Raw genomic sequence first — 27,818 nt, 5'->3', positions numbered from 1 at the left:
ACATATAATCAACAAGGGGAAAATGCAACCTATAAAGTATGGTGTTGAACAGGGCTCAACAAATCCCAACAAGAAATTTTGCCCTGGCCCCTGGGATTTGAAGCCCTTCAGCTAAAGGAAGAATGGGGGAACAATGGGGCTGGCCAGCTGCCCTGAGGAGCGTGGAGGGGCTGCCCTGGGTTGCACGGAGGTGGCAGGCTGGGACGTGCAAGGAAGCAGTTATCTTCCTGTAGTTTCTCTCTGCTCTCTTGCGCTGTATAGTGATGCTGGGAGCCGGAATGTGACGTCATTCTGGCCCCGGCATCACTACAGAGAGCAGAGATGAGTTGCAGGTAGATTACTGCTCCTTCGCACACAGCCCCACTGGACACCGAGGGAAAGTCCACTCAGCTCTCCTAAATGTAAGTAGGCTGGGTGGATTCAAATAAAAAAAGGCAATGTGTGAGTGTGGGACAGGCTATAGGCACCAGAACAACTACATTAAGCTGTAGTGGTTCTGGTGACTATAGTATCCCTTTAAGAATTGTATATTTCTCATAAATTAAACTTCGCTAGTTTAAAAAAAAAAAACTGGCTCCTAACTTTTTTAGCTGGTTCCTAGATTCCAAACAAATTTGTCAAACCCTGGTGTAGAATATTTTAAATAAATATTAGAATTTTAGGGAGCAGTTAGCACCTTAATTCTCTACTAATATAATCCCTCCACTGCTTAGCATGTTAAAGTTTACATTACAGTAAAAAGGAAGTACAGTAATTGCAGGAGGTATACATACATTAGTATACGAAGCCCCTTCCTTGGAGGGCTTACAGAAACATTACTACAGTGTAAATCTATGAATAGGTTTGGTTTAGATTCCCCCTGTAAATGTATAATTTCATTTAAATAAATCTCTAGATATTCAAATTAGAATCACATGCTTGCCTGTATTTCTTTGAATACACCACATTAATTAGTATATTATTATCATTATTATTGGTGTTTATATAGCGCCAACTTATTCCACAGCATTTTACAATAAAAGGGGAATTTACCAAATGAGACTATAACAAAATGTAACAGGAACAATAGGTAGTTGGGGACCCTGTTTAAATGAAATTACAATCTAGAAAAGGTAGGGTATAAAAACACAATAAGAAGGGTATTGAGGGAGACAGCAATTAGACATGGTGGGAAAGTAACAGAACTGGAGGTGAGAGTGGAGTGTGGCCCTTTAGGAGAGAGCAAGAGGAAGGTTTGTGAGATAGAAGTTACTCTTGGAGGTCATAAACAATCCTGAAAAGATGGGTTTTGATGGACTTCTTAAAAGATTTAAGACTAGGGGAGAGTCTGACAGGGGTAGGCAGGCTGCTCCAAAGGAAAGGAGCTGCCCATGAGAAGTATTGCAGGCGTGAATTTGCAGTAAGGGTGTGAGCAGCAGACATGAGAAGGTCACCAGTAGAGCGGAGAGACAGAGTGGGGCATACCTATGAATCAGTGAAGAAACGTAAGAGGGGCTAGAGTTGGTTAGGGATTTATAGGTAAGGGTTAGCATTTTAAATACAAGAAGCCAGTGTAAGGATTGACAGAGGAGTGAGGTGTGAGAGGAGCAACAGGAGTGAAAGATCAGCCTGGCAGCAGCATTCATCACAAATTGTAGAGGGGCAGTATGGCTTCTGGGGAGACCAATTAGGAAAGAATTTCAGTAATCCATGCAAGAGATTACTAGAGCATTAAAGCTCCTTGGCAGCATCTTGTGTAAGAAAGGGGCATATGCGGGCAATGCTTTTATGATGGAATCGACAGGTTTTAGCAACAGACTGGACATGAGGCGCAAAGGTGAGGCAAGGATCAAAAGGACACCAAGACAGCGAGCTTGAAAGGATGGGTGGAGGCAGGTACCGTCAAACTGCATGGAGAGTGAAGGAGTTATGAGGAGGAAAAATAAACTCAGTTTTAGAGGGATTGAGTTTCAGAAAGCGGGAGGACATCCAATCAGAGATAGAAGAGAGGCAATTGGTGACACATTGTAGGACAGCAGGGGAGAGGTCAGGGGAGGAGAGGTATCTGGGTGTCGTCGGCGTACAGGTGGTAGTGGAATCCATATGAATTAATGAGTTTGCCAAGAGAGGCAGTATAGAAAGAACAAAATGGGACCTGAAGAACTGAAGCTTGAGGGACTCCGACTGAGACAGGACGAGGAGAGGAGGTGTCGTTGGAAAAAGAGACACTGAAGGAACGTTGGGAGAGATAGGAGGAGAACCATGAGAGGGCTGTGTCACAGAGTTAGGAGAAGGAGGCCATGATCAACAGTGTCAAAGGCAGCAGAGAGATCAAGAAGAATTAGTATATAGTAGTGGCCTTTGGATTTAGCTTTGATTAGGTTACTTGTAACTTTAATAAGAGCAGTCTCAGTAGAGCGGAGGGTCGCAAAAGCCAAATGGAAGAGGATTGAGGAAGGAGTTGGAATTTAGGAAGTGAGTCATACAAGTAAAGACAAGTCTTTCTAGAGGAAAAAGGAAGCAGGGATAATGGACGATAGTTGGAAGGGAAAGACGGGTCTAGGCATGACTTTTTTAGGATGGGTATGACAGTAGCATGCTTAAGGGGAGAAGACACAACACCAGATCAAACAGAACAGTTTAGTATGTGTATTAAGAATGGTACACGACAAGGGGAGAGAGATCTGATAATGTGGGAAGGTACTGGATCAAGGGGACAGGTGGTGGGATGAGAGGAGAGGAAAAGCGAAGCCACCTCCTGTTCTGTAGCTGGGGAGAAGGCCTGTAGGGTAGGGAAGGTACGTTTGATGTGTGGTTGTGAAAGGGAGGAGCAAAGGGGGAGAATTCTTTCCTTACCTGATCAATCTGGTTGGTAAAGTAGCATGCAAGACTATCTGCCGAAAGGTCAGTTTGAAGGGTGGCTTGAGGTGGGCGAAGGAGAGGGTTGAAGGTATTAAAGAGACACCTGGGATTGCGTGAGCATGAACTAACAAGAGATGAAAAGTAGGATTGTTTAGCAAGTGTGAGGGCTGTGCTATATGAAGACAAAATTAATTTATAATGGAGGAAGTCTGACATGGTGCAGGCTTTCATCCAGCAGCGTTCAACTGAATGGGAGCATCTCTGCAGGTAGCGTGTTGACCGTGTGCCACGGTTGGAGGCGCGCCCTCCTTGAGGTGCATGCTTGGAGCGGGGCTGCAGCGACTAGGGCAGGGTAGCGTCACATGAGGAGATATCCAGAGAGGGACAGGAGAGGGTAGGGGTGGATGAGAGTTCAGAATGGATTACAGTTGAGAGCTGTTGGAGATCAAGATAATTCAAATTCCTCCTGAGTTGATGGGGATTAAGTTGAGGATTTTGGGTGTGGAGGCACTTAAGAACAAATTATAGGAGGTGGTGGTCTGATAGAGGAAATTGAGTATTACAGAGATTGGAGACTGAGCATGCATTTAAAAAAAATAAGCTCTAGGGTATTGGCAGCTACATGTGTGGGAGAATTAGCGCATTGTGATAGGCCAAAGGAGGAGGTGATTAAAATACGTTTTGAGGCTACTGAGGACAAGGGTGGGTTTATGGAAATGTTGACATGCCCGAGAATTAGGGATGGGATATTGCTTGAAAGGAAGTAAGGAGAATCAGGGGGCCGATAAATTACTGCAATGTTTGCAGATATGGGTTTGAATAAGCGAATTGAGTGAATTTTAAAGAAGGAGAAAGAGAGGGAAGGGGGGAGGCATGGGAAGAGGTTTGAAGGAGCAGTGGGGTGAAAGCAGAAACCCTACACCACCACAGTATATGCTACATAAGCGAAGCAGTGTTATGTTGGCTAGTTCAGAATTAATTTCCAAATATTTAAATTTACCGGAAGTGTTGTCATTTGAGGTATCTTCACTTTGTGAAAAGATCATATTTGCCTGTGCTTGGTTCCTACTACTATTTGTCTCTGCACTCTGTGGAGCCTGACTTCGTGTCCATGTCCGATTAATGGAACGCCTGGTAAAATAAGCAGAATTCATAGTAATCCAATAATATGATCTTGGAGAGATTTCAAATCATCAATGATTATGGCTAGGCCATGGGTAGGCAACCTTCGGCACTCAGATGTTGCGGACTATAACTCCCCTGATGCTCTGCCAACATGAAGGCTCTAAGAGCATTATGGGAGATGTAGTCAACAAGATCTGGAGTGCTAAAGGTTGCGTACCCATCGTCTAGATAAAACTGTATGTTACTAAATTTTTAATTAGTTTTAGACATAATTAAAATGTAGTAATGAATAGCTTTCAATCACTTACATTAAAAAGACATTTTCACTCACCCGGTATGTATTTCCCATTGTTCAATTTTAGCATATTTGTATATATATTATTCTACCAATTTTTAAACTTATGTATTTTTCCTTTGAAAATAGCTTGGTCATAGTAAACTATAGTTGTTTCACCTAAATTGAGTTTTCTTTCTGCTTTGCTTCACTTCTTTGTCTTCTTCATCACTCTGATCTGAGAACTTTTCATGCAAAACTTCATCATTTTCTTCTATTAAATCCAGAAGCATCTGGCTGTGGGTTCGAAATCCTACCATCACTCGCTCTAGAGAGTACGAAGGAGGGCTGGTTCGCACCTGTGACAAACATTTTGGAGAAGAATGAAACTGTAAGTAAGCACTTATTGATGAAAAATGTCTTTATATGTGATATTACTATAATCAACATTTTTGAAGCCAATCACTATGCTACATAGTCTGGTACTATATAGTAAGATATAAACAAATAGAATGACACCTGTCTCCTTAGAAAGCTAAGTGAAATCTAAAAAAAAAAAAATGAATAAATAAACGTTAACAACTGTACTGGCACTGTACGCAGGGAAAATAATAAATAAAAATGCATTTAAAGATATGAAAAGATGCAAGTTGTCCTATAAAGGACACCCTAAACAATATAAGTACGTGTGCTCCCTGCATAGGTTAGAGTGAAAGGAGGCACTCTGAAACTCAGGAACTTATAATTGCAAATATATAATAGTAAATCAATAAATAAAATATGTTGCAGCTATAAGAATAATCTTCACTTACACATATAACAAATAGAAGCTACACTTCCCACAGGCCATGTATGTACTAATAAAATGGGTGAAGATTATTCAAAACATCTCAATCATGGCACTCTATTTTCCATTTGGCTCCTCTTAGCTTACCAACGTCTCTAGTCATGAAGATGCATACATCCTACATAATTTGCACTTTCATGATGCCTTCCAGAGAAAAAGGGTATGTACAGGCAAGCTCCTTATAAGTCTTTATATGGTAAGGGGTGAAGCATACTTCTCGTCTGTGATATCTGTGAGTGAGGGGTTTTCCTTGTGGTAACAAAGATTTTATGAATTACAGTGAAGCAAAACCTCCTTGCACCAAAGCTTATACTATTATTATTATTGCCATTTATATAGCGCCAACAGATTCCTCTTCACATTTCTCTTCTGTGATATCTGTGAGTGAGCGGTTTTCCTTGTGGTAACAAAGACTTTAGGAATTACAGTGAAGCAAAACCTGCTTGCACCAAAGCTTATATAATTATTATTATTGCCATTTATATAGCGCCAACAGATTCCATAGCGCTTTACAATATTATGAGAGGGGGATTTAACTATAAATAGGACAATTACAAATAAACTTACGGGAACAATAGGTTGAAAAGGACAAGAAGCATACACTCTTATGGTGCTAGACATGTCCCTTTAACTAATATAACATTAGCTTTACAAATAAGGAGCTAATTGCATTTTTAATTTTTAATAAGTATTTCTCCACTTCATTATCAGCCAAATCATAACAATTACGGCGGAAAATTGATGGCTTAAAAACCAGACTCTAAAATAAACGTCCTTTACCTTTCTTGGTTCTGCTTGGGCAGAAGGCTCTAAACTTGATGACAGCATGTGAGAATGGTTGTGGAGGGGTACACTGTAGGGTCTTTTAGACAATATATCATCTTCGTCATCCTCTTTGCTACCATTATGAGAAGGTTGGTTATACGACAATTTATTTTTCAGCTCATTAATAAGAAGTTGATGTTCCACAAGCTTTTCAGTCTAAATATAAAGATATATAGTTATATTAGCATCACGTAGAATTTAAATGCGCGATCAAAATCAATTCAGGAGAGCCAAAAAGTCAATCAGACAAGATATGTAATTTAATTTAGCCTTTTACAGTTAGATTCTTTAACATAAAATAATTACAATTATTTTCCTTTATCTTTAAAGGCATACTTTAAGAACCAAGTCAAAATTAGCTTAAAGGAGCTGGATTGGCACCATAACAACAATCAAAATGAAGTTGTTATGGTGCCAAGAGGTTGCTGGCACTTTCTTATCTGCAGGTGTTGAACCGTTCTTAAACCCCAAATGTTGCTCTCTAGCATCGGGTCTCCCTCTCCACAGCGGCTTACAGTTTCTTCAATGCAGTTACAGGAAGCAGGAGGGGTGTGCTGAATGGTTTCAAGTAGTCAGCTGACACTCTAAGTCAATCAGTTGCTCCCATTCATAAAAAAGATCGTACAACACTGTATGTTTACTTTAGAAGTTCTTATCTCCTGCTCTGCTAATTTAACTTTAAAGGGACTTTAGCTTGCTGAAAATCTTTATGTGTGAACTGTTTGTCTTATTTTTTTCATTTTGGAAAAAATGCTAATTTCAATAGAAATTGACACTTTTATAAATTAATCTGGTTACACCACCCTGGCTTTTCAAGCAGACTACAGGTCCTGTTACTTCCTGCTTTGGTAAGCTTAGTTGCACTGAAATCAAGATGCAGCAATTGCCCAGAGCTCCTGCCTTGGAAAGACGTCTCATTGAGTTGCATTTGGAAGTCTGTTATTGGCCAGTCACACGAAGTCTGGGCAGGGTTAGATGAGGAGGGCTTGCAAAGGCAGCAGACAAGAGATCTGCATTTTTTGCAAGCTGTTTTTAGATATATTTTCAATGAAGAAAATGCATACATGTTTTTTTTTTGTGGGGGGTGGGGGGTGGGGGAGATGGGCAGTGGAGAGTCCCTTTAACCACACATAGGATGCTGCTTTAGGTTCCAGCATCAAACAACAGAGTGGCTTATAAGAAATTCTAAATTAAAACACATTGTTCAATAAAGGAAGCTAAAAAAAAACGTGATCTCTCTTTAGAGGAAGTATGTGGGAAGGCTGTGTAAGTCTCATCCAGGTCAGCATAAACAAAGTGATTTAACTCCTAAATGGGAGAGAACTGAGCAGTGAGACTTTGTTAAAGGGACAGTTTAGGGCCTTTGGGCATCATAAGGTACCATAACAACTTCATTTAAATTAAGTTGTTATGGTGCCTGGAGGCCCCCCAGACGCATTTTTACCTTCCAGGTGAAACCCGGCGACATCCGGCTTCAAAATGTCAAATTCAGGAAGAGCGGAGTGTCGCTGGGCAGAGGTGCTGCTGATTGGCTGAGAACGGTCAACTGATGCTCTCAGCTAATCAGTGACTCCCCATTCACAAAACTGGCTTCGAAAAGGTAAGTTTCTTTCCAAGTCAGTTTTGTGAATATGGATTTACTGATTAGTTGAGAGCATCTGCTATCACCGGTGCCTTTGCCCTACAGCCTTCCGTGCTTCCTGAATCTGAAATTCCAGAAGCTGGATGCTGCCAGAGAGGAATGGAGATCGGCGCTGTTGGCAACTTCAGGACTGAACTGTTCGAAAACAGTTTAACCCAGGAAAGTAAGAATGCACCCAGGGGCCTACTGGCACCATAACAACTTAATTTAGAATATGTTGTTTTGGTGCCTGGAGTGTTCCTTTAAGCCAAGTTGTTTTGGTGCTTAAAGTGTCCCTTTAAGGTTTTCTTTGTAAAAGATAGTAAATGATTCTAGCTTCTGGATTTGCAATTGATAACACAGTGTTATGTGTAAATTATTGTGGGTGATGAGAAAATGGAAAGAATCTAATTTGTATTGTCAATAAGTTTCAAAAAGGTTTGCAAAAAATAAAAAATAAACTGGAAGACTTCACCCAACCACTACAATGCACCACAATGGTTAGGATGACCAGAGTGCCCCTTTAATTAACAATACACCAATATGTGAATAATTAACTGTGTGCATTACATGGTTATTTTACAGAACTAGAATTTTTTTTCCAGACATATAGGAAATAATCTGAAATTTCACCCAAATGTGTAATTTCCTTAAAAAGACAAATGAAGTTATGTACTAAATTGGAAAATGGGGAGAACTGACCAGTTTTAAGCCTAAAATACAAGCTGTCAACAGTGCACGGTTTGGAAATGTTTTTATGCTGGCTACTTTGGTGTAAAATGTGCACATTTTATGTCAGTCCTCCACAGTTCTTGGTTTAGTGATTAACACACAGAAAATGAAAGATGAATACTAGTGCAGTGTTGCATTGGAACAGTTTCTTTGTAATATTGGCAATACCAGTACCTGCAAATTTTTGGTGTGTTTCAGTTCTTCTATATATTTTTGATTCTCCTGATTTTCTTCCAACAGTGATTGTATTTTCTCTTGTAATTCTTTTAGTTCTTGTTCTTTTCTAGCAAATACATCTTCATCTGTTGTCAGGGCTTCCTTTAGACAACACGCATGTTATATTTCTTAATTGATTACTAAAGTCATTCACTTTTCACAAGCTATGATAAATGTGGCATTCACAATCAAACATGACATTTTGATATTATTTTGAAGTAATTGCTATAGGTTTCAAAGACTGATAGTTTTGTTAACAAAATTTACACATATGTACTTGATCAAAACACACTATGTGTGTACAGAATCAAGCAATTCATTTTCTAGTTAAAATATTGCACTAACCAAACTTTACTAAATATTCATTCTAAATACTAGGCAATATTTAAATAATTTCTACATACAGATTGCTATATACACATATACCATACAGTAATAGGTAATAAAGGCACTCCAACATACATAAATCAAACAAAATTATGCTAAGAGCTGAGATCAAATAAAGAGCAATTATCATGCTTAAAGTAAACATAATGAAGGAAAATGATCAGTCACTCAAATAGATATTGGGGAGTAAACTCAAGAAACAATCTTGGCTATTGTTAAAAAGCTACTGTAACTTTCTATATACACATGAACGTAACCATACGTCAGCGTGTTTCATCTGACTGTGAACATACTAGCATATGTTATGTGACTGAATATCATATCATTAGACATGTGCAAAAATTAGTTATAAGCAATTCATCCGAAACGAAAATCTGGCAAATATGAAATTAATTAAGTCCGAAAATTTGGTTCATTCACAAACTAAACAAATCAGAATTATTCTAATTAAAATCCTTTTAAAAAGGATTCTGATTCCGATGATTCTGATTTGGTCATTTGTGAATGAACCAGATTTTTAGAATCTGATTTTTTTAGGATTACCAGGAATTTCACTCAGATTCGTATAACAAATTTTTCCACATGTCTAAATTATATATATCTCTTCCTAAACATATGCACAGTACAGACAAACTATTTAGACTCCATATTTCCCCCACTGTTTTTATGTTGCAAGCTTATGCCAATTATTTTTCTCACATCAATCTACATGCAATGCCACATAAAGACAAAAAAAAAAAAAAAAAGTAGTTTAATGAAGCAGTTTACGTGTCTAGATCATGCCCCTGCAGTCTCACTGCTCAATTCTCTGCCATTTAGGAGTTAATCACTTTTGTTTCTGTTTATGCAGTCCTAGCCACACTTCCCCTGGCTATGACTGACCATGCCTGCATGAAAAATAACTAGTTTAATTTCAATCAGGTGTTAACTTGCTTTAGAAGTTTTGATCTCCTGCTCTGTAACTTGGCGTTTAATCACACACATAAGGTTCCTGCAGGGTGTAGAAGGCTATTAACAGAGCAGAGATAAGAAATGATAAATTAAACAGAATTTGCAATAATGGAAACGTAAACATTAAAAGTCTCTTTAACCCCTTAAGGACAGAGCTTCAGAAGCTTGTCTTTCACTTAATGACAACGGCATTTTTTGCCTTTTTTGCTGTTTGCGTTCAACTGCAATTTGCATTTTACAAATTTATTGCACCGACGCATATTATATACCGTTTTTTAAAGGACAGAAAGGGCTTTAATTTGATGTAACATATATATACATAAATGCTTATTTATTATAAAAAAAACACAGAAAAATGCAAAAAAATAGAAATTTAGAGTTTTTTTTTACAGTTTTTGCAATAATAATGTATGCACAATTAGTGCAGGTTAAGGAAAGTAATTAAAAATAAATTCATTTAGTTGTTCTGATTTACAGAATATATAACGTGTCTGGGATTTTAAGTTTTTTTTGGTAGTTACAGGTCACAAAGCACAAGGAGTAAAATAAACTTTTAATGTGGAGCGATTTTAGAATTTGGTATGTTTGTCTTGTAAGCTTAATAGCCATAAAAGAAAACAAAATTGCCACACAAAAGTATATATTTATATAAAGTAGACACCACAGGCTATTTACCTAAGGTTGTTTTGACACTTTCTACGTAGCCATTTCACCGCCAACCTCTGCTAAATATTGGAGTAAAATTGTATTTTTGGGGGGTTTTGGCACACAAACTTATAACAAAGAACTTCTCATGTGTATTTTGTAAAGTTGGTGTGTGCTATTCCTGTACAAAGTTTTATTTTGTATTCAGTTACATCTGCTGAGTAAAATGATACCCCCATTGTATGTCTTTGGCACTATTTTGTGAAGCTACAGTGCCATATAGGAGACCTGTCCTTTTCAGTATTCACGGTTGAATTTTGAGAGACGGATTTAATGAGCCTATGCTTCCATTTGGGGTATTATAGTAGTTTGACTTTTCCAAAAAATCCACAAAGCCTACCATTTGTAAAAGTAAACACTCCAGGGTATCTCATAAAGTGCATATTGTGCCTTAACATGCCCCCATTATTTCACCAATATATGACAAAGTATGTGGTAAAAAATTATTTTGTAAATTTTTTACATACGGATTGCATTTTTGCTGGGCATTTTGTATATTTCATATGTGCCACTAAGTTCAAACCCCCCAAATTATGCTCAGCTAAGTCTTCTGAGTAAAAGGACACCCCCCATTGTATATCTTTGGCACTATTTTGTTAAGCTACAGTGCCATACAGGAGACCTGCCCTTTTCAGTATTCACAGTAGAGTTTTGAGAGACGGATTTAATGAGCCAATGCTTCCATTTGGGGTATTATAACAGTTTGACTGTTCAAAAAAACCCCACAAAGGCCTACCATTTGTAAAAGTAGACACTCCAGGGTATCTCATAAGGTGCATATTGTGCCTTAGCATGCCCCCATTTTTCCACCAATATATGCCAAATTATTTGTTAAAAAATATTTTGGGCATTTTTTTTTACATACGGATTGCATTTTTGCTGGGCATTTTGTATATTTCATATGTGCCACTAAGTTCAAAACCCCCAAATTATGCTCAGCTAAGTCTTCTGAGTAAAAAGACACCCCCAATGAATGTCTTTGGCACTATTTCGTGAAGCTACAGTGCCATATAGGAGACCAAGCCATATCAGTTTTTACCGAACTTTGAATTTTGACGCTGGGCCTATGTGCAATTTCCAAGCATCTTCGCAGGTTTTAAGTTCAAACTACACCACAAAGGCCTGCCATTTCTTAAAGTAGACACCCCAGGGTATTTCAAAAGGCATATTTTGAACCTTAGCGTGGGATCATTTTTCCGCTAGCGTGTACCAAGTGTAGTGGTAATAAGCGTTTTTTTCTGCCTTTTTGACACACAAAGTGAGTTTGCACAGTATATTTTGCAAACCTTATGTGTACTACCACTGAATAATACTTCATATGTTGCTCAGCTATGTCTGCTGAGTACAAAAATACCCCCGTATGTACCTTTGCCAAGTATATGTGGACATCGGAGGGGCACATTTGGGACACAGCCATTCCATTTTCTTTCAAACTTTAAATTTTTACGCTGTGCCCATGTCTCATTTTAGAGTATTTTACCAGGCTATATACCGTAATCCAAATACCCCATAAAGCCATACCAATTTCTTAAAGAAGACATCCCAGGGTATTTCAAAAGGCATATTTTGAACCTTAGCGTGGGATCATTTTTCCGCTAGCTTGTACCAGGTGTAGTGGTACCTTTGCCAGGTATATGTGGATGTTGAAGGGGCACATTTGAGACACAGTCATTCAGTTTTTTTCTAACTTTGAAGTTTTATGCTGTGTCCATGTTCCAATTTGGAGTAGTTTAGATGGTTGGTTATTGAAACTTCCACACAAACACATACTATCTATTAAAGAATACACCCTGGGGTAATTCAAAAGGCATATTTTGAACCTTGGCGTGGGATCATTTTTTCTTTAGTTTGTTCCAGGTGTAGTGGTAATTAGCGTTTTTAAATGTATTTTTTTAACTTTTGTTTTGCTTATTAATTTTTTTTAAAGTTTCCTAAACTTTCGTAAAACTTTTTTTTACAGATTTAAAATTTTTCTAAGCTTTTTTTTTTTTACCGTTAACCCCTAACTAGCAGTAAGCAGCACTAACAGTAAATTCCCCATTTTCCCATAACTCCCACCCACCCCAGCTAGCAAAATATTTAATTATACAATATTTAAATTAGTTAATTAAATAAATCTAACCCCTGAGGGTTAAAAAATAAATAAAAGTTAATCGTCAGGGGTTAAAAAAAAATTAGATCACAGTATAATACTGTGATCTGTATTTTGATCACTGTAGGCAGTGATCGACTGGCAGGGAAGGGGTTAATTTTTATTTGGACTGGGTAAAGGTTTTTTTTTATTTTTAATTTTTTTACTTAAACGTTATTAAAACTTTTTTTAACTTAATTTTTTAACTTTTTAAAGTTTATTTTAAAACTTTTTTTAACTTCCACCCTCCCCAGCTAGTTAAATTTATAATTTTAAAATATAAAAAAAGAAAAAAAAAAAAAAAGAATTAACCCTCAGGGGTTAAAAAAATAATAAAAATCAGATCATAGTAAAATGTAATCAGTCAGTGAAGGGGTTAATTTTTTATTAAACTGGGTAAAGGGGGGTGGGATTTTAATTTACCTTTATTTATTTTTTAACAGGGGGCAGGATCACTGATGATCCGTCTCCCTGCACTTCACAGTGAACCCGGAAGTGCAGGGAGGCGGAAGGTGAGTATACACAGCACATGTGCTCGCTCTGACATGCTGTTAGAGCGGGCACATGTGCTGGGACAGCGCAAGTCGGTGCTCCCGGTCTGCCTCTAATACAGAGGCAGACCGGAGCACCATTAACCCCGCGATCGCCGCAATTGCGGCGATCTGGGGTTAATTTTAACGGGTGACGGACGAGGTCCGTCACTCGTTGTTATGGCAATCCCCTGAGTGACGGACCTTGTCCGTCACTCGTCGTTAAGGGGTTAATCCCTTAAGGATGGTGGGCGTGTGATGCAGTCCTTGGGATCTGGCTCTAAAAGCCAGCGGACGGCATAGCATGTCCCCACCGTCCAATTCACTTACCTGTTCGTTGGCAATCCCACGCTGACAATCGCGATGGGGGACTTGCCTGGCATCCCAGGGAGTCCCCCTGCTGCTGATCCAGTTGCTGCAGTTTAAAATGAAATAATATATACACTTACACCTACATGTCTAAGTGTATTTTAATATTTATATATATATATATATATATATATATATATATATATATTAATATCAAAATACACGTAGAATGATATTGATTAAATATATATAACATAAAATAAATATGTAAATACGTAAAAAAAAAATGTAAAAAATATATGTGTAATTTCGTTCTAACTGTATTTTGATATTAATATATATTGATAGCAAAATACACTTCGAACAAAAACATATATATCTATATACATAAATATATATATACACACACACACACACACACACACTTGTACAATTGCACAATGTAGAGGTTTTGCACTCTAGCTTTCCTTGTGGTTCTTGCCCGGTGCTCAGCTGCACAAAATACAGAGTGATAGAAGAGCCAGCACTCAAGGACTTGTTGAAAAAATATATAATGGCTTTATTCCAAATAAGTCAATCATATCTTTATTCAACAAGTCCTTGAGTGCTGGCTCTTCTCTCCCTCTCCCTCTCGATATATATAAATTATATATAGATATAGATGTCTGATCCTGATGAAAGTTCAAAGAGGAACTGAAACGTTGATCTTTTAATGGATTTCAATAAAATGTAAGTTTTAATCTGCTAAAGACCGAGAGTGCTGATCACTATTTACCCGAAGTATAATTGTTCCCTGGATTACAAGCACCCGGCAAACAACAATCTATGAGCGTGAGTGCAAGCATATCCTGTATTTATCTCTCTCTCTCTCTATATATATATATATATATATATAGATATATATATATATATATATATATATATATATATATATATATATCGATAGATAGATAGATAAATGCAAAATCCTTGCACACAGGCTGTATAGAAAAATAATAAATAATTCCCGGGTGCACACCCTGGGACTTTAGATATCCAAGTATAGGTAGAAAAGGTAGCACTCACGGTCTTCAGGTTAAAAATCTTCTTTTATTGTGCAAGTTTAAAACATGATGCCAGGATCAACATTTCAGTCCTCTCTCAGGACTTTCATCAGGATCAAAATCCTGATGAAAGTCCTGAGAGAGGACTGAAACGTTGATCCTGGCATCATGTTTTAAACTTGCACAATAAAAGAAGATTTTTAACCTGAAGACCGTGAGTGCTACCTTTTCTACCTATACTTATATATATATATATATGCACACACATGTCCAGAGAATTTAATTTGCCAGCACTATATTTAACCCGGTAACTTTCCAAGACACCATAAAACCTATACTTTGGGGTACTGTTTTACTCGGGAGACCTCGCTGAACACAAATATTAGTTTTTCAAAAGAGTAAAATTTATGACAATGAAGATATCATCAGTGAAAGTTAAATTTTTTGCATTTTTAACACACAAACGGCACTTACACTGACGATATAATTCTTGTGATACGTTTTACGGTTTTGAAACACTAATATTTGTGTTATAATATTGGTATAATAGTACCCCTCATGTACATGTTTTATGTTGTTATCAAAAGGTAGAGAGTCAAATATAAGACTTGTGTTTCAGTTTTTTTTACATTGAAATTCGCCAGTTGGTTACATTGCCTTTGAGACCGTATGGTAGCCCAGGAATGAGAATTATCCCCATAATGGCATACCATTTGCAAAAGTGACAACCCAAGGTATTGCAAATTGAGTATATCCAGTCTTTTTTAGTATTCACAAACACTGAATAAAATGATATATAATAAGTGTGGGTGCACTTAAGAAAGAGGTGAATTACGGTTGAACAGACGTAGTCAAATTCCAAGTTTTGTTTATGTTTTATTTTGATCAAAACGTGTACATTTGGCTCAGTCCTTAAGGGGTTAAAGGAAGTGTTTAGGAAACCTATGCATATCAAATGCAGGGAGGTGTGACTAGTGATCCATAAGCAAAGCGATTAAACTCCGAAATGGCAGGGAATTGAGCAGGCAGACTGCAGGGGCATGATTTATACACTAAAACTGCTTGATTAAGCAACGGTTGTTGTGGTGCCTATAGTGTCACTTTAAAACAGTAGTTAGATAAAGCACCTTTGACAGCAATTACAGCCTCAAGTTTTTTGGGGTATAATGCCACCAGTTCTGCACTACTGAATTCGGGTCTGGTAATTACAATTGCAGAGTTAAGGGGACAAGGGAACTGCACCCAGACCACTTCAATTAGATTACGTGGTCCAAGTACCAATACTGTCCCTTTAACTGTTTGCTTAGGGCAGGGCTTGACAAATCCTGGGCACCAGGTTGCTATGGCGACCAGGAATTTGTCTTGGGCCGGCGATTTGTGAGCCTGTTCGGGCTGCCTGAGAATGGAGCTGGGCAACCGGCTCACGGAGCGCTGAAGCAGGCAGGTGGGAGGCTGACAGAGTGCTTAGGCTTGTCAGTGTGTATGAGTGTTGCAGTATCAGTGAGTGTGTGTGTGTATATGTCTCTGACTGTCAGTGTGTGTGTCAAATCAGTGAGTGCATGTGTCTCTCACTGTGTGTTTGTCTGTCAGTCAGGGTTTAGCTCCCCAGCCCCCTCCAATAACATGGGAAATGTGTTTTTACTCACCTTTTTCCCCCCACACTGTGTTGGTGCTGGTCTTGCTGTGGCTGGTCCCACCGCAGTCTAGACAATCTCAGCAAATCCAATGCTTCCACATTGGAAAGCATTGGGAGACTATTGTGCATGCACAGCAAAACACCACACTGCGCCAATCAACATCTCCTCATAAAGATGCATTGAATCAAATGCAGAATTGATTCAGGAATCCCACAATGATGGCAAACTAATTTCATCTGGCACTGGAGGAGTTAATTTTTTATCCTTATTTTATCCATTCAAGCCAATTAAAAGAAGAAACACCCCCTCTGATGTGATTTGCGGTTAACACTGACATCACTAATGGGGCGGGCTCTCATGGCCATATAAAATAGTGGCCAGTTCAGTCTCACTCCAACTCCTGACAAAGGCGCAAGTAAGCGCCGAAACGCGTGTTGAGTTAGAAACCACACTTGTGGATCTTACTTTCTAGGACCTCTTTTGATGTCTTGACAATCTTTTACTTAGGAATACTTGCTCGTAGGTAGATCTCTATACCTGAGTTTTGCAGCCTAGTCAGTTAGAATAGGTGTTACCTTGAAGCAACGAGCAGATTGGTATCAGGCTTTACTCGTAGTATCAGGTATGTGTACCAACATATTTTCAGATTTAACTCCAGCTACAATGATTGATGGTAGTCTCTCTTTTTTTATATTAGACAGTCTGCTCTCGTTATAGATAGCACTTTGATGGTATTTCTCTCGCTTGGAATTCATAATAGCACGACGGTAAGGTGATTTTGTCTATATTTATCATACTTTTATCATCTTTTGATTTCTGCTGTTATATCTAACGAAGTGCTACATCACCCACGGCCAGTGGCGTACTCATGACCCATGGGACCCCGGTGCTAAAATTGATCCATTGCCCCCCCTCCCCCACGCTTACTCTGTGCGGGCCGGGGCCGCAACACATGGCGGCAGGCACCTGGTCGCAGGGGTTGCAGGGCTGTGACCCCGGCGACTGCGGTATGTACGCCAGTGCATGCAGATGCACACACACTTAAAGGACCACTACAGACACCCAGATCACATCAGCTCAATGAAGTGGTCTGGGTGCCAGGTCCTTCTAGTTTTAACCCTGCAGCTGAAAACATAGCAGTTTCAGAGAAACTGCTATGTTTCACTGAGGGTTAATCCAGCCTTTAGTGGCTGTCTCATTGACAGCCGCTAGAGGAGCTTCCGCGATTCTAAGACACTGAACGTCCATAGGAAAGCATTGAGTAATGCTTTCCTATGGGCGGTTTGAATGCGCGTGCGGCTCTTGACGCGCATGCGCATTCGGAGCTTAGAGGCGGAGGGATCCCCAGCGCCAAGGGAGTCCGGCGCTGGAGAAAGGTAAGTGCTGAAGACACACACACACACTCTCACGAACAGACGCATACACACTAGCTAACAGACACACACAGCGACAGACATACATACACACTCACTGAAAAACACACACTCACTAACAGACATCAGACTCACACAAACACACTCAGTAACACACTCACTGACACTCAGCCAGGGAGAGTGCTCCATCGCGCGCCCGCCAGCCTGCACGCCCGGTGAAAAACAGGGCCAGTCTCGGGAAGCCCTGAGGTAGCCGGCTCCTGGGCCCCCCAGGAGAAAAGACTGGCCACAGTGAGTACATACCGGGTCGCAGGGGCGGCCAGGCCCCCTAGTGGGCCAGGCCCGGTCGCAGCTGCGACCGCGGTATGTACGCCACTGCCCACGGCTCTATATTAGCATAGTAGAGTGCTGTCAGGATCTGCAGTTCTTATCACATTTATAATAGGTTAAGATATACTAATTGGAGCTCTTGTCTTATACTGCTAGCGGCCCGTTTGTTAGTGTAACAATTTGGGATATGCTGCATTTCACTTACCCCATATATCTGTCATACCTAGTATTAGAGATTCAATGTATTCACCCTGCTGTTGTGTAGCCTTGGAATATAATTGATTGTCCTACCTACTATACTATTATAATCGCGCTCTGTGTCCTGGAGCTATACGTCAATAGTGCTATATCATACCCAAGACTCCATACTAGCAGAGTCCGTTCAGGTTTCACAGCTCTTTACAGCATCTCTTTTAGGATTGGCTGAGATGTATCAATAGGGGCTTCTTCTTTCCTTATCGCTAGTGTCCCAATTGCAACTGGTAGGTGGGGAGCAGAAGGCATAGTGGAGGAAGGTGGGGGAGCATCGGTAGTGTAGTGGTAAGTGAGGGAGCAGGACAGTGTAGTGGTAGGTGGGGGAGCAGGGGGCACAGTGGTGGTGTATTGGTAGGTGGGGGAGCATAGGTAGTGTAGTGGTAGGTGGGGAGCAGGGGGATCAGTGGAGATGGGTAGGGGAACAGTTGTAGAGTAGTGTTAGCTGGGGGAGCAGGGGGCACAGAGGGTAGCTGGGAAAGCAGGGGGCACAGTGGTTGTAGCCGGTGGAACAGGGGGCCCAGTGATGGTAGCTGGTGGAGCAGGGGAACAGTATTGGTAGGTTGGGGAGCAGGAGCACAATGGTGGTAGGTGGGGGAGCAGAGGTAGCGTAGTGGTGGGTGGTGGAGCAGGGGGCACAGTGGGGAACAGGAGTAGTGTAGTGGTAGGTAGGAGAGGAGGGGCACAGTGCCTAACTGGGAGAACAGGAGTAGTGTAGTGGTAGGTAGGAGAGCAGGGGCACATTGAGTAACTGGGGTAGCAGAGGCACAGTGGGAAAGTGGGGGAGCAGAGGCACAGAGGGTAGCTGGGGAGAGGGGGCACAGTCGTGGTAGCTAGGGGAGAAAGGGCACAGTGGTGGTAGCTGGGGGAGCAAGGGGCACAGCGGGTAGGTGGGGGAGCAGGGGGCACAGTGGGTAGCTGGGGAAGTGCATTGGTAGGTTGGGGAGCAGAGGTAGTGTAGTGGTGGGTGGGGAACAGAGGGCACAGTGGGGGTGTAGTGGTAGGTAGAGCAGGGGTAGGTGGGGGAGCAGGGGCATAGAGGGTAGCTGGGGGAGAGGGGGCACAGTGGGTAGCTGGGGAAGTGCATTGGTAGGTTGGGGAGCAGAGGTAGTCTAGTGGTGGGTGGGGAACAGAGGGCACAGTGGGGGTGTAGTGGTAGGTAGAGCAGGGGTAGGTGGGGGAGCAGGGGCATAGAGGGTAGCTGGGGGAGAGCACAGTGGTGGTAGGTGGGGGAGCAGGGGCACAGTGGATAGCTGGGGGAGCAGGGGCACAGTTAGGCTGGGTGGGTGAGCAGGGGCACAGTTAGGCTGGGTGGGTGAGCAGGGGCACAGTTAGGCTGGGTGGGTGAGCAGGGGCACAGTGGCTGGGCGGGGGAGCAGGAGCACAGTTAGGCTAGGTGGGGGAGGAGGGGGCACAGTGGGTAGCTGGGGGAGCAGGGGACACAGTAAAGCTAGGTGAGGGAGCAGAGGGCTAGGCTACGTGGGGGAGCAGGGGGCACAGTGGGTAGCTAGGGGAGGGGAGGCAGACACAGCCACGCTACACAGCGCAGCCTGTATTAGGGTAGAGTTCTCAGCACTCCTTCACAGCTGTCATTAGGAGAGTGTGCGAGCTGTGTCGGCCACATGGCGCCCCCTACTGCCATGGCGCAGCTAGCACACCCCTAAGTTGTACTTCCAGAACTATGCGTCGCCTAGTTACAAAGAGGGAAGGTCCTTGTAAGGGCTATAGCTCCAAGGACTGTGTGTCGTCCAGTCTATGGAAGGACAGAGAGGCTCCAGGAGACCTCAGTCAAGTCACAACGACTTGGGCAGAAGCACTGAGGTTCCCTAATTCCAGCTAGGAAGCGGTCCTTGGCGGAGGTACCCAGTCAGGTTAACAGGCGGTCCGTCACATGTGCCGCGCAGACCTCCTCCTGCCGAGCAATCCGACCACTCCGCGTGGCATACTGAGGGAACGTCACCTCCCTCGAGCCGCGTAGCACTCACCTCCTCCTGCAGCATGGTCTGACCGATTCACGCAGCAAGACATCTATAAATAGAAATTAGGCATGACATCACGCCCGTTCTTAAAGTGACCACGTCATCATTGCGTTTCTAATCTATTTTGAGTCTCAACGAGGATGTGAACCGATCAGAACAAAGGTAAGCCTATTTAAGGCTTGCTTTAGCCCCATTCATTGCCCTATCGTGGTTTCTGTATAGATCCTCGCTTTGTGCTCCTAGTGATTTTCTGTGTTTGATCGTGGCTCCTTATTGACCTCGTAATTTCTGGTATCCTGACCTCGGCTTCGTATTGACCTTGTGATTTCTGGTATGCAGACCTCAGCTATGTATTTGACTTGGAATTTTTGGTATCCTCACCCGGCTTGGTATTTGTCTTGTGATTTTCTGGTATCCTGACCTGGCCTTGTGTTGACTTTGTGTATTTCTGTATCCTTGACCTTGATTTTCGCTATATGAATATGTTAAATCCGGCCAGTCTAAGGCTCGGTTATACGTCTTTTGGATCCACCTTTTGTATATTCCCTCTTTTTTGCGTGTTGTGGTACGACTCCAGTGACATTTACGATAGGGCCATGCAGCATGCAGGAATAGGAGCTCCACAGAATCCTTGCGAGGCTAAATTTGAGGAAATAGACCATAGAATTGACCAATTTGCTCAGGCCTTCTAGACATTGTTAGCCAGAACAGCCCACCAGTCTCCTGATAACCTTCCACCTATGCCTCCCCAGCCTGTGCCTGTGGTGATTGAAGCTTCTGGTCAGAACAGCACAAACCTGACTGTACCTCCTAGATATGGTGGCGATCCTAAGACCTGTCGAGGGTTTATAGACCGATGGAGTTTCACTTTGAAACATCTCTCAGGTTTTTTCCCACTGAAAGGTCCAAGGTCGGTTTCTTTATGCACCAATTAAACGACAAGGCCTTGGAATGGGCTAATCCTTTATGGGAGGTAAACAAAGATCTGGTTTATGACTACAAGACCTTTGTAGTTTTATCCTGACAGAGAGAGGATTAAGCAGGGAAATAGATGTATATCGGAGTATGCGATCAGTTTCCGCACTCTTGCCTCAGAGGTTGATTGGACAGATAGGGGTTTAGTATATGCATTCAGGGAGGCGGTTAATGATAACATACTGGATGAGGTGGCAGCCAGATACCTTTCAGTCCTTCTAGACGTCCTTATCGATTATCTTATCGACATTGATAACCAGTTAAGGGAGAGAGTCCAACAGAGGAATCATGTCCTCCAGTTGCTATAACTCCTAGGGCCTCAGTACCTGATGTTTCTTTGTCTACAGATACTAAGCCTATGCAACTAAGGGTGGTCAAGCTGTCTGAAGTGGAGAAACAATATAGGAGAAAAGGGGGCTTCTGCTTATATTGTGGCCAGAAGGGGCAACTCAGATTGACTTTTCTGGTGCGTCCAGAAAACTGTTGCACCTAAGGTTGCACAAGGGGACCGGCCTTGGGTGTGACATCAGAATCCCCTATGCTGCCTCATAAACGCTTACTCCTCCCTATCAACTTAACTTAGGGTGAAAAGTCTATAGACTCAGATTCTGGAGCAGCTGATTATTTATAGACAGGGGTTTTGTCAGAACCCACTTACCAACCCTAAGAAACAAGGAAACACTCTTGGTTGTTGAGGCCATAGATGGTATACCTTTATTTTTCCTTTAATCACTCATGAGACAGAACAGTTGACTATGCGTTCTGGTCTGTTACAAATGGAGGATTTGTGTTTTTAGGTGATCACCTTCCTTTCTTCATCAATAGTATTGGGTTATTCTTGGTTATGTCTACACAAACCCACTACTGATTGGAGACCGAGTGATATCATCTCATGGAGTGATAAGTGTCAGGAGAATTGTATAAAAAAAAGGTCACTCCTGTTCATCTCATTAATATTCCTACTGCCCTACCGCTGTCTACAGACACACCCCTCCCTTACGTACACCTGAAAGGTGTTTGATAAGAAGAAGGGAGACCGGTTACCCCCTCATAGGCCTTAAGATTGTGCCATAGAACTCTTACCAGGTACTATACCACCCAAATGAAGAGTTTATCCTTTGTCCTTCCAGGAGAGTATTATCATGGAGGAGTATATTAGTGAATCTTTAGCAAAGGGCTTTATACGTAGATCTTCCTCTCCGGCTGGGACTAGTTTATTTTTTGTATCCAAAAAAGAGGGAGATCTACGCCCCTGCATGGACTATAAAGGGTTGAATAAAATAACAATAGAAAATGTGTATCCTATTCCCCTTATCACTGAGCTTTTTGACTGGATCTAAGGGGTGCATACAACTTGGTATGCATAAACGAGGGGCATGATTGGAACATCGCCTTTAACTCTAGAAGTGAGCATTATGAATATGCAGTCATACCTTTTGGCCTATGTAATGCTCCGGCGGTTTTCCAAGATTTTATCAATGACATCCTCAGAGATTTCATACATTAGTTTGTGATTGTGTACTTGGACGGTATTTTTATATATTCCCCTGACCCAAGTACACATCTTCAAGAATTTACAAACACTTCTCAACAATGGTCTGTATTGTAAACTAGAGCAGTGTTTGTTTGACCAAACAGAAGTCCATTTCTTGGGTTATGTTATCTTGGCCTCTGTATTCAGTGTGGATCTCAAGAAGTTGTCAGCTGTTGTTGAGTGGGATTAAAACCCACAGGGATTGCCTCAGGGATTAAAACCTGTCCAGAGGTTCATAGGGTTCGCTAACTATTATTGGAGGTTTATTAAAAACTTCTCTACCATTATAGCTCCTATCACGAACTTCACTAGCAAGGCTGCCAACCACTATGCTTGGCCCCCTGAGGCAAGGGAAGCTTTTGAGAGCCTGAAAATAGGTTTTGTTTCCGCTCCTATCCTCAGCCATCCTGACCCTTCATTTCCTTTTGTATTGGAAGTAGATGCTTCTGAGGTAGGAGCTATTCCTTCCCAGGCTTGTCTCCTGACCAACCTTTACACCCATGTGGTTTCTTTTCTAGGAAACTCTCACAGGCAGAATGGAATTATGATATTGACAATAGAGAACTATTGGCCATTATTGTAGCCTTGGAGGAGTCGAGACATCTCCTAAAAGGTTCAAAAGATCTCATCATGGTGCCAATGGAGCATTATAACCTTCTGTACCTCGGTGAGGCACAACGGTTAAATTCCAAACTGTTGAATTATAGAATTCTGTCCAGATTGAATTCTATCATTACCTATAGACCAGGACCACCCAATGCCAAATCTGATGCTTTGTCCAGGCAGGTTAATGTGAGTCAAAAGGAGAGATCAGAGGAGTGTTATATCATTCCCCCGGGAAGAATTGTAGCTACAACAGTTCTATCCATATCCTCTTCACTGCTAAGTCGCATCATATCTACTCATAGTTACATGGTTACATAGCTGAAAAGAGACTTGCGTCCATCAAGTTCAGCCTTCCTCACAGCTTTTGCTGTTGATCCAAAAGAAGGCAAAAAACCCAGTCTGAAGCGCTTCCAATTTTGCAACAAACTAGGAAAAAATTCCTTCTTGGCCCCAAAATAGCAGTCAGATGTCTCCTTGGATCAAGCAGCTATTACCCCACTAATTAGAAATTATATCCCTGTATGTTATGTTTTTGCAAGTATTTATCCAATTGCAGTTTAAACATCTGTATAGACTCTGACAAAACCACCTCTTCAGGCAAAGAATTCCATATCCTTATTGCTCTTACTATTAAAAAAAAACTTTTCTTTGCCTTAGATGAAATCTCATTTCTTCAAGCCTAAATGTGTGACCTCGTGTCCTATGTATAGCCCTGTTTATGAATAGATTTCCAGATAATGGTTTGTACTGGCCCCGAATATATTTGTATAATGTTATCATATCCCATCTCAGGCGCCGTTTTTCCAAACTGAAGAGATTTACATTTTTTTAACCTTTCTTCATAACTAAAATGCTCCATTCCTTTTATCAATTTTGTAGCTTGTCTCTGCACTTTTTCTAGTGCCATGATATCTTTCTTTAGAACAGGTGCCCAAAATTGCACAGCATATTCAAGGTGTGGTCTTACCAGCGATTTATAAAGAGGCAAAATTATATTTTCATCTCGAGAATTTATGCCCCTATTTATACATGACAAAACTTTACTGGCCTTAGCAACGGCAGATTGACATTGCATACTGCTACCTAATTTGTTGTCTATAACAATTCCCAAATCCTTCTTGTGTGTGGTTATCCCTAGTTCACTACCATTTAGGGTGTAAATTGCTTGTGCATTCTTAACCCTGAAGTGCATAACTTTGCTTTTTTCTACGTTAAATTTCATCTGCCATTTCCTTGCCCAGTCCCCCAATCTATCCAAATCCCTCTGCAGCAAGGCAATATCCTGCTCACATTTTATTACTCTATAAAGTTTTGTGTCATCTGCAAACACTGATACATGGCTTTCAATGCCCATTTCAAGATCATTTATAAATATGTTAAATAGAAGCGGTCCCAAAACAGAACCCTGAGGGACACCACTTACCACTTTTGTCCAGCTTGAAAATTTACCATTTATGACAAATCGTTGTACTCTATCCTAAAAGGACCACTCTAGGCACCCAGACCACTTAAGCTTAATGAAGTGGTCTGGGTGCCAGGTCCAGCTAGGGTTAACCCATTTTTTTAAATAAACATTTATGTTACAAAACTGCTATTTAACCTGGATTATATTGACTATTTTATGATACTATGGCTTCGGTACTTGAATGCTGCATCCTTTTCTCGAATGGATTATATATACCCCGGTTCGTCAAACGAACAACCGACCACCCGGCTCCTGGCGTGTGCCGCCACTTAACCCCGGTCACCTCTCCAACTACCGAACGGTCGACCACCCAGCTGAGAGCGTGTGCCATCAATTGATCACGCAGGGAGTTGCGGTTTTGCGGTTAACCACAGGCTAATTGACGGCCCCAGTATATATCCGTTTGTGCCTTATCTACCGATGGTTAAACTACCGAAAGAGGCACGAACGGGGACCACCTTCAATCTGGCGTGTGGCATCAATTAGAACATAGAACGTTGCGGTTAACCGCAGGCTAAGTGCCCCTTCACGGAGGGCTAACTTCGGATACCGAACAGCGATCACATCCAGGCAGAGAGCGGGGATTCGGGCACAACACTGGCCGTTATTAGTTCCACGGGTTGACGCCGAGGTCCCGCTGCCTATTGTTGCACTTAAAAACATGGCTGCCATTTTCAGCCTGTGACCCAAATACACGAACACGAACTTTCTTTCGACGGAATACAGCTACGGGTTCGTGGGTTTGAGTCGCTATTCGGTGGATTAGTGCACAAGGACCAGAGCTATAAAATGAGTGGTGAAAGTACCGAAGTATCTATGAAACTGTAAGAGTTATGTATTTTTAATGTGTTTTCTGTGTGGAAAATAAACGTGGGTTTTGGGTGCTTGGAGATAATTGTATTACTGTAACCGTTGGATTCATTATCTACAAGCTGGGCGGTATCAAATTCAAATGATACATTGTATTCTCATTGGTTGATGCCTCGTGTTATCCCTGTATCCCATCAGGTCCCGAGGGGGTTGTCCCTAGACCTGAGATTTTGCATAAATACCGATCCCTGTGTGCCATTAAAATCAGTTCTTGTTTGACCTTCAAATCGCAGCCTCGACTCGTTTTGTGGGGAAAGAGTATCCTAGCTGTAAAATAGCTAGTGGGATTGTTCTACACTTACAGGATCCTTCTGGATATCAAAACAAAGCGGCTTCTCTCTCTCTCTAAACTGGGATCCAGACTTTCCAAGCGGTCCAGCTTCCAGCTAGCCTGGGAGTAACCGTAACAGGGTATAAAAGACTTTGTGCTTGCTTGTGATAAATGTGCAGCTAACAAGACCATTAACAAGGTACCATGTGGATTGCTCCAACCATACCCACTAAACCTTGGTCCAACTTGTCTATCAATTTTATTGTAGAATCCCCCCCCTTTCACATTTTATACCCCTGAGGAAACTCCCCATCTCAGCTGAATTAGCTAGGATTTTCTTCAAGGAGGTATTCCGTCTACATGGCATACCAGAACAAATTGTATCTGACAGATGTAGTCAATTTAGTCCTCGCTTCCGGAGGGCCTTTTGCTTGGAGATGGGCATTGAAGTGTCCTTTTCCTACGATTACCATCCTCAGACTAATGGAGCTGCCGACTGTGGCAACCAGTCTCTTGAGCAGTATCTACGTTGTTTCATTTTACATCACCAAGATGATTGGGTTGACCTTCTTCCTTGGGCTGAGGTTGCTTGCAATAATGTTGCTCATGAATTGTAGGGTTTCAGACCTTTTTACGCAGTCTATGGTCGGCATTCTGTTGTTCGTCCGACTAGATTCTCCTCACAGGGAATTCCCGCTCTGGATGAGCACATGGCTGGTTTACGTAGTACTTGGGAGCAGGTTCAACAGCTATTGGCTAATGCAGCTCAGAAACAGAAGGTACAGGCGGATAGGCATCGTTGTGCAGCTCCTTCCTATGTGGTGGGGGATAGGGTTTGGCTTTCTACCCGAAATATCAGTCTCCACGTGCCCTGCATGAAGTTCACTCGTGCAAAGTGAACCCTGTATCATATGCTCTAAAATTGCCTCGTTCCATGCGTATACCCAATGTCTTCCATACCTCCCTGCTGAAACCTCTGATCTGTAATCGGTTTACTGGACTTCGCACTTTTCCACCTCCTGTAGTGGTTGCTGCTATTCTTGACTCTAGGTTCCGGAGGGGTAATCTGCAGTATCTGGTCCATTGGAAAGGGATATATTCCTGAGGAACATTCCTGGTACCCCCAGGTTGATATACATGCTCTTAGGTTCTTTCACTGCCATCACCAGTAAAAGCCTGGTCCTTAATGCCCAGTGGGCATATCCTCCTGGGAGGGTAATGTAGCATGTACTTATCTCCCTCGAGCAGCGCAGCCATCCTGCTGCCACGTGGCTTGAGGGAGGCGAGTTTCTCTCAGTAGGCAATAAATGCCGTTATTTGGGTTATATTTTTTATATCAATTGATTGTCCCTGAGGAAGTCCACCTTGTGTAGACGAAAAGGCATTGGACAGTTTTTACCAGTTATTATTCATATTCTTTTAATGTTTTATGGGCTGATTTTTTGCCTATAAAAATAATATTTTTCATCTGATCCTGATTCTTGATATTAATTTCCAGAGATATCATCAGTTCCTGGAAGCCAATGAAAATGGATGTAATTACAGCCTCAATTCCCTGAGGGGAGATATTCAAGGAGTTTTTTCCACTGATATCTTGTGAATACACAGCTGTATCCCATTTTTTGTACATATCTATATTGTGTTGTAAAGGGGTTGCTATTTGGGAAGGCCCCCTGGGAAGCTGAACCCACTGAAGTGAAGTACTCTTATCCATATAAATTGATTTTCATTAATCACATGTTGGCATATAGGTGGTGTGTATATACATTAGTCTATCCAACAACCTGAGGCAAGAGAGGGAGCCTTCTCTTGACCCCGTGTCATGAGGGACTTCAGATATCTTACAGCAGACATTCAGTACTTTCCAAACCAGGGAATCGGCTGATTGGAGAGCGTCTATGCGAATAGGCAGATAATCTAAATATTGCATGTTCCTTAATATTCAATTTTGAGATTCAACTTCTCCCTTTCTTTTGATATGCTATTTAA

At 41.5% G+C, this 27,818-nt stretch overlaps 1 protein-coding gene across 1 annotated transcript in view; it reads right to left on the bottom strand.

The window, feature by feature from the left end:
• KIF27 (kinesin family member 27) overlaps nucleotides 1–27,818 on the bottom strand; it is an 83,918-nt gene that overhangs the window by 26,585 nt on the left and 29,515 nt on the right. Inside the window, 4 exon segments of the mRNA XM_063456532.1 lie at nucleotides 3,842–3,972; nucleotides 4,421–4,599; nucleotides 5,868–6,068; nucleotides 8,440–8,583. Of these exon segments, the coding sequence (XP_063312602.1) occupies nucleotides 3,842–3,972; nucleotides 4,421–4,599; nucleotides 5,868–6,068; nucleotides 8,440–8,583 (655 nt within the window).

The sequence above is a fragment of the Pelobates fuscus genome, chromosome 5 (genome assembly GCF_036172605.1).
Source record: "Pelobates fuscus isolate aPelFus1 chromosome 5, aPelFus1.pri, whole genome shotgun sequence".
In the NCBI taxonomy this organism is placed as follows: Eukaryota; Metazoa; Chordata; class Amphibia; order Anura; family Pelobatidae; genus Pelobates; species Pelobates fuscus.
Note: the sequence above shows the minus strand (reverse complement) of the source record. Positions and strands in the feature narration are given on the sequence as shown.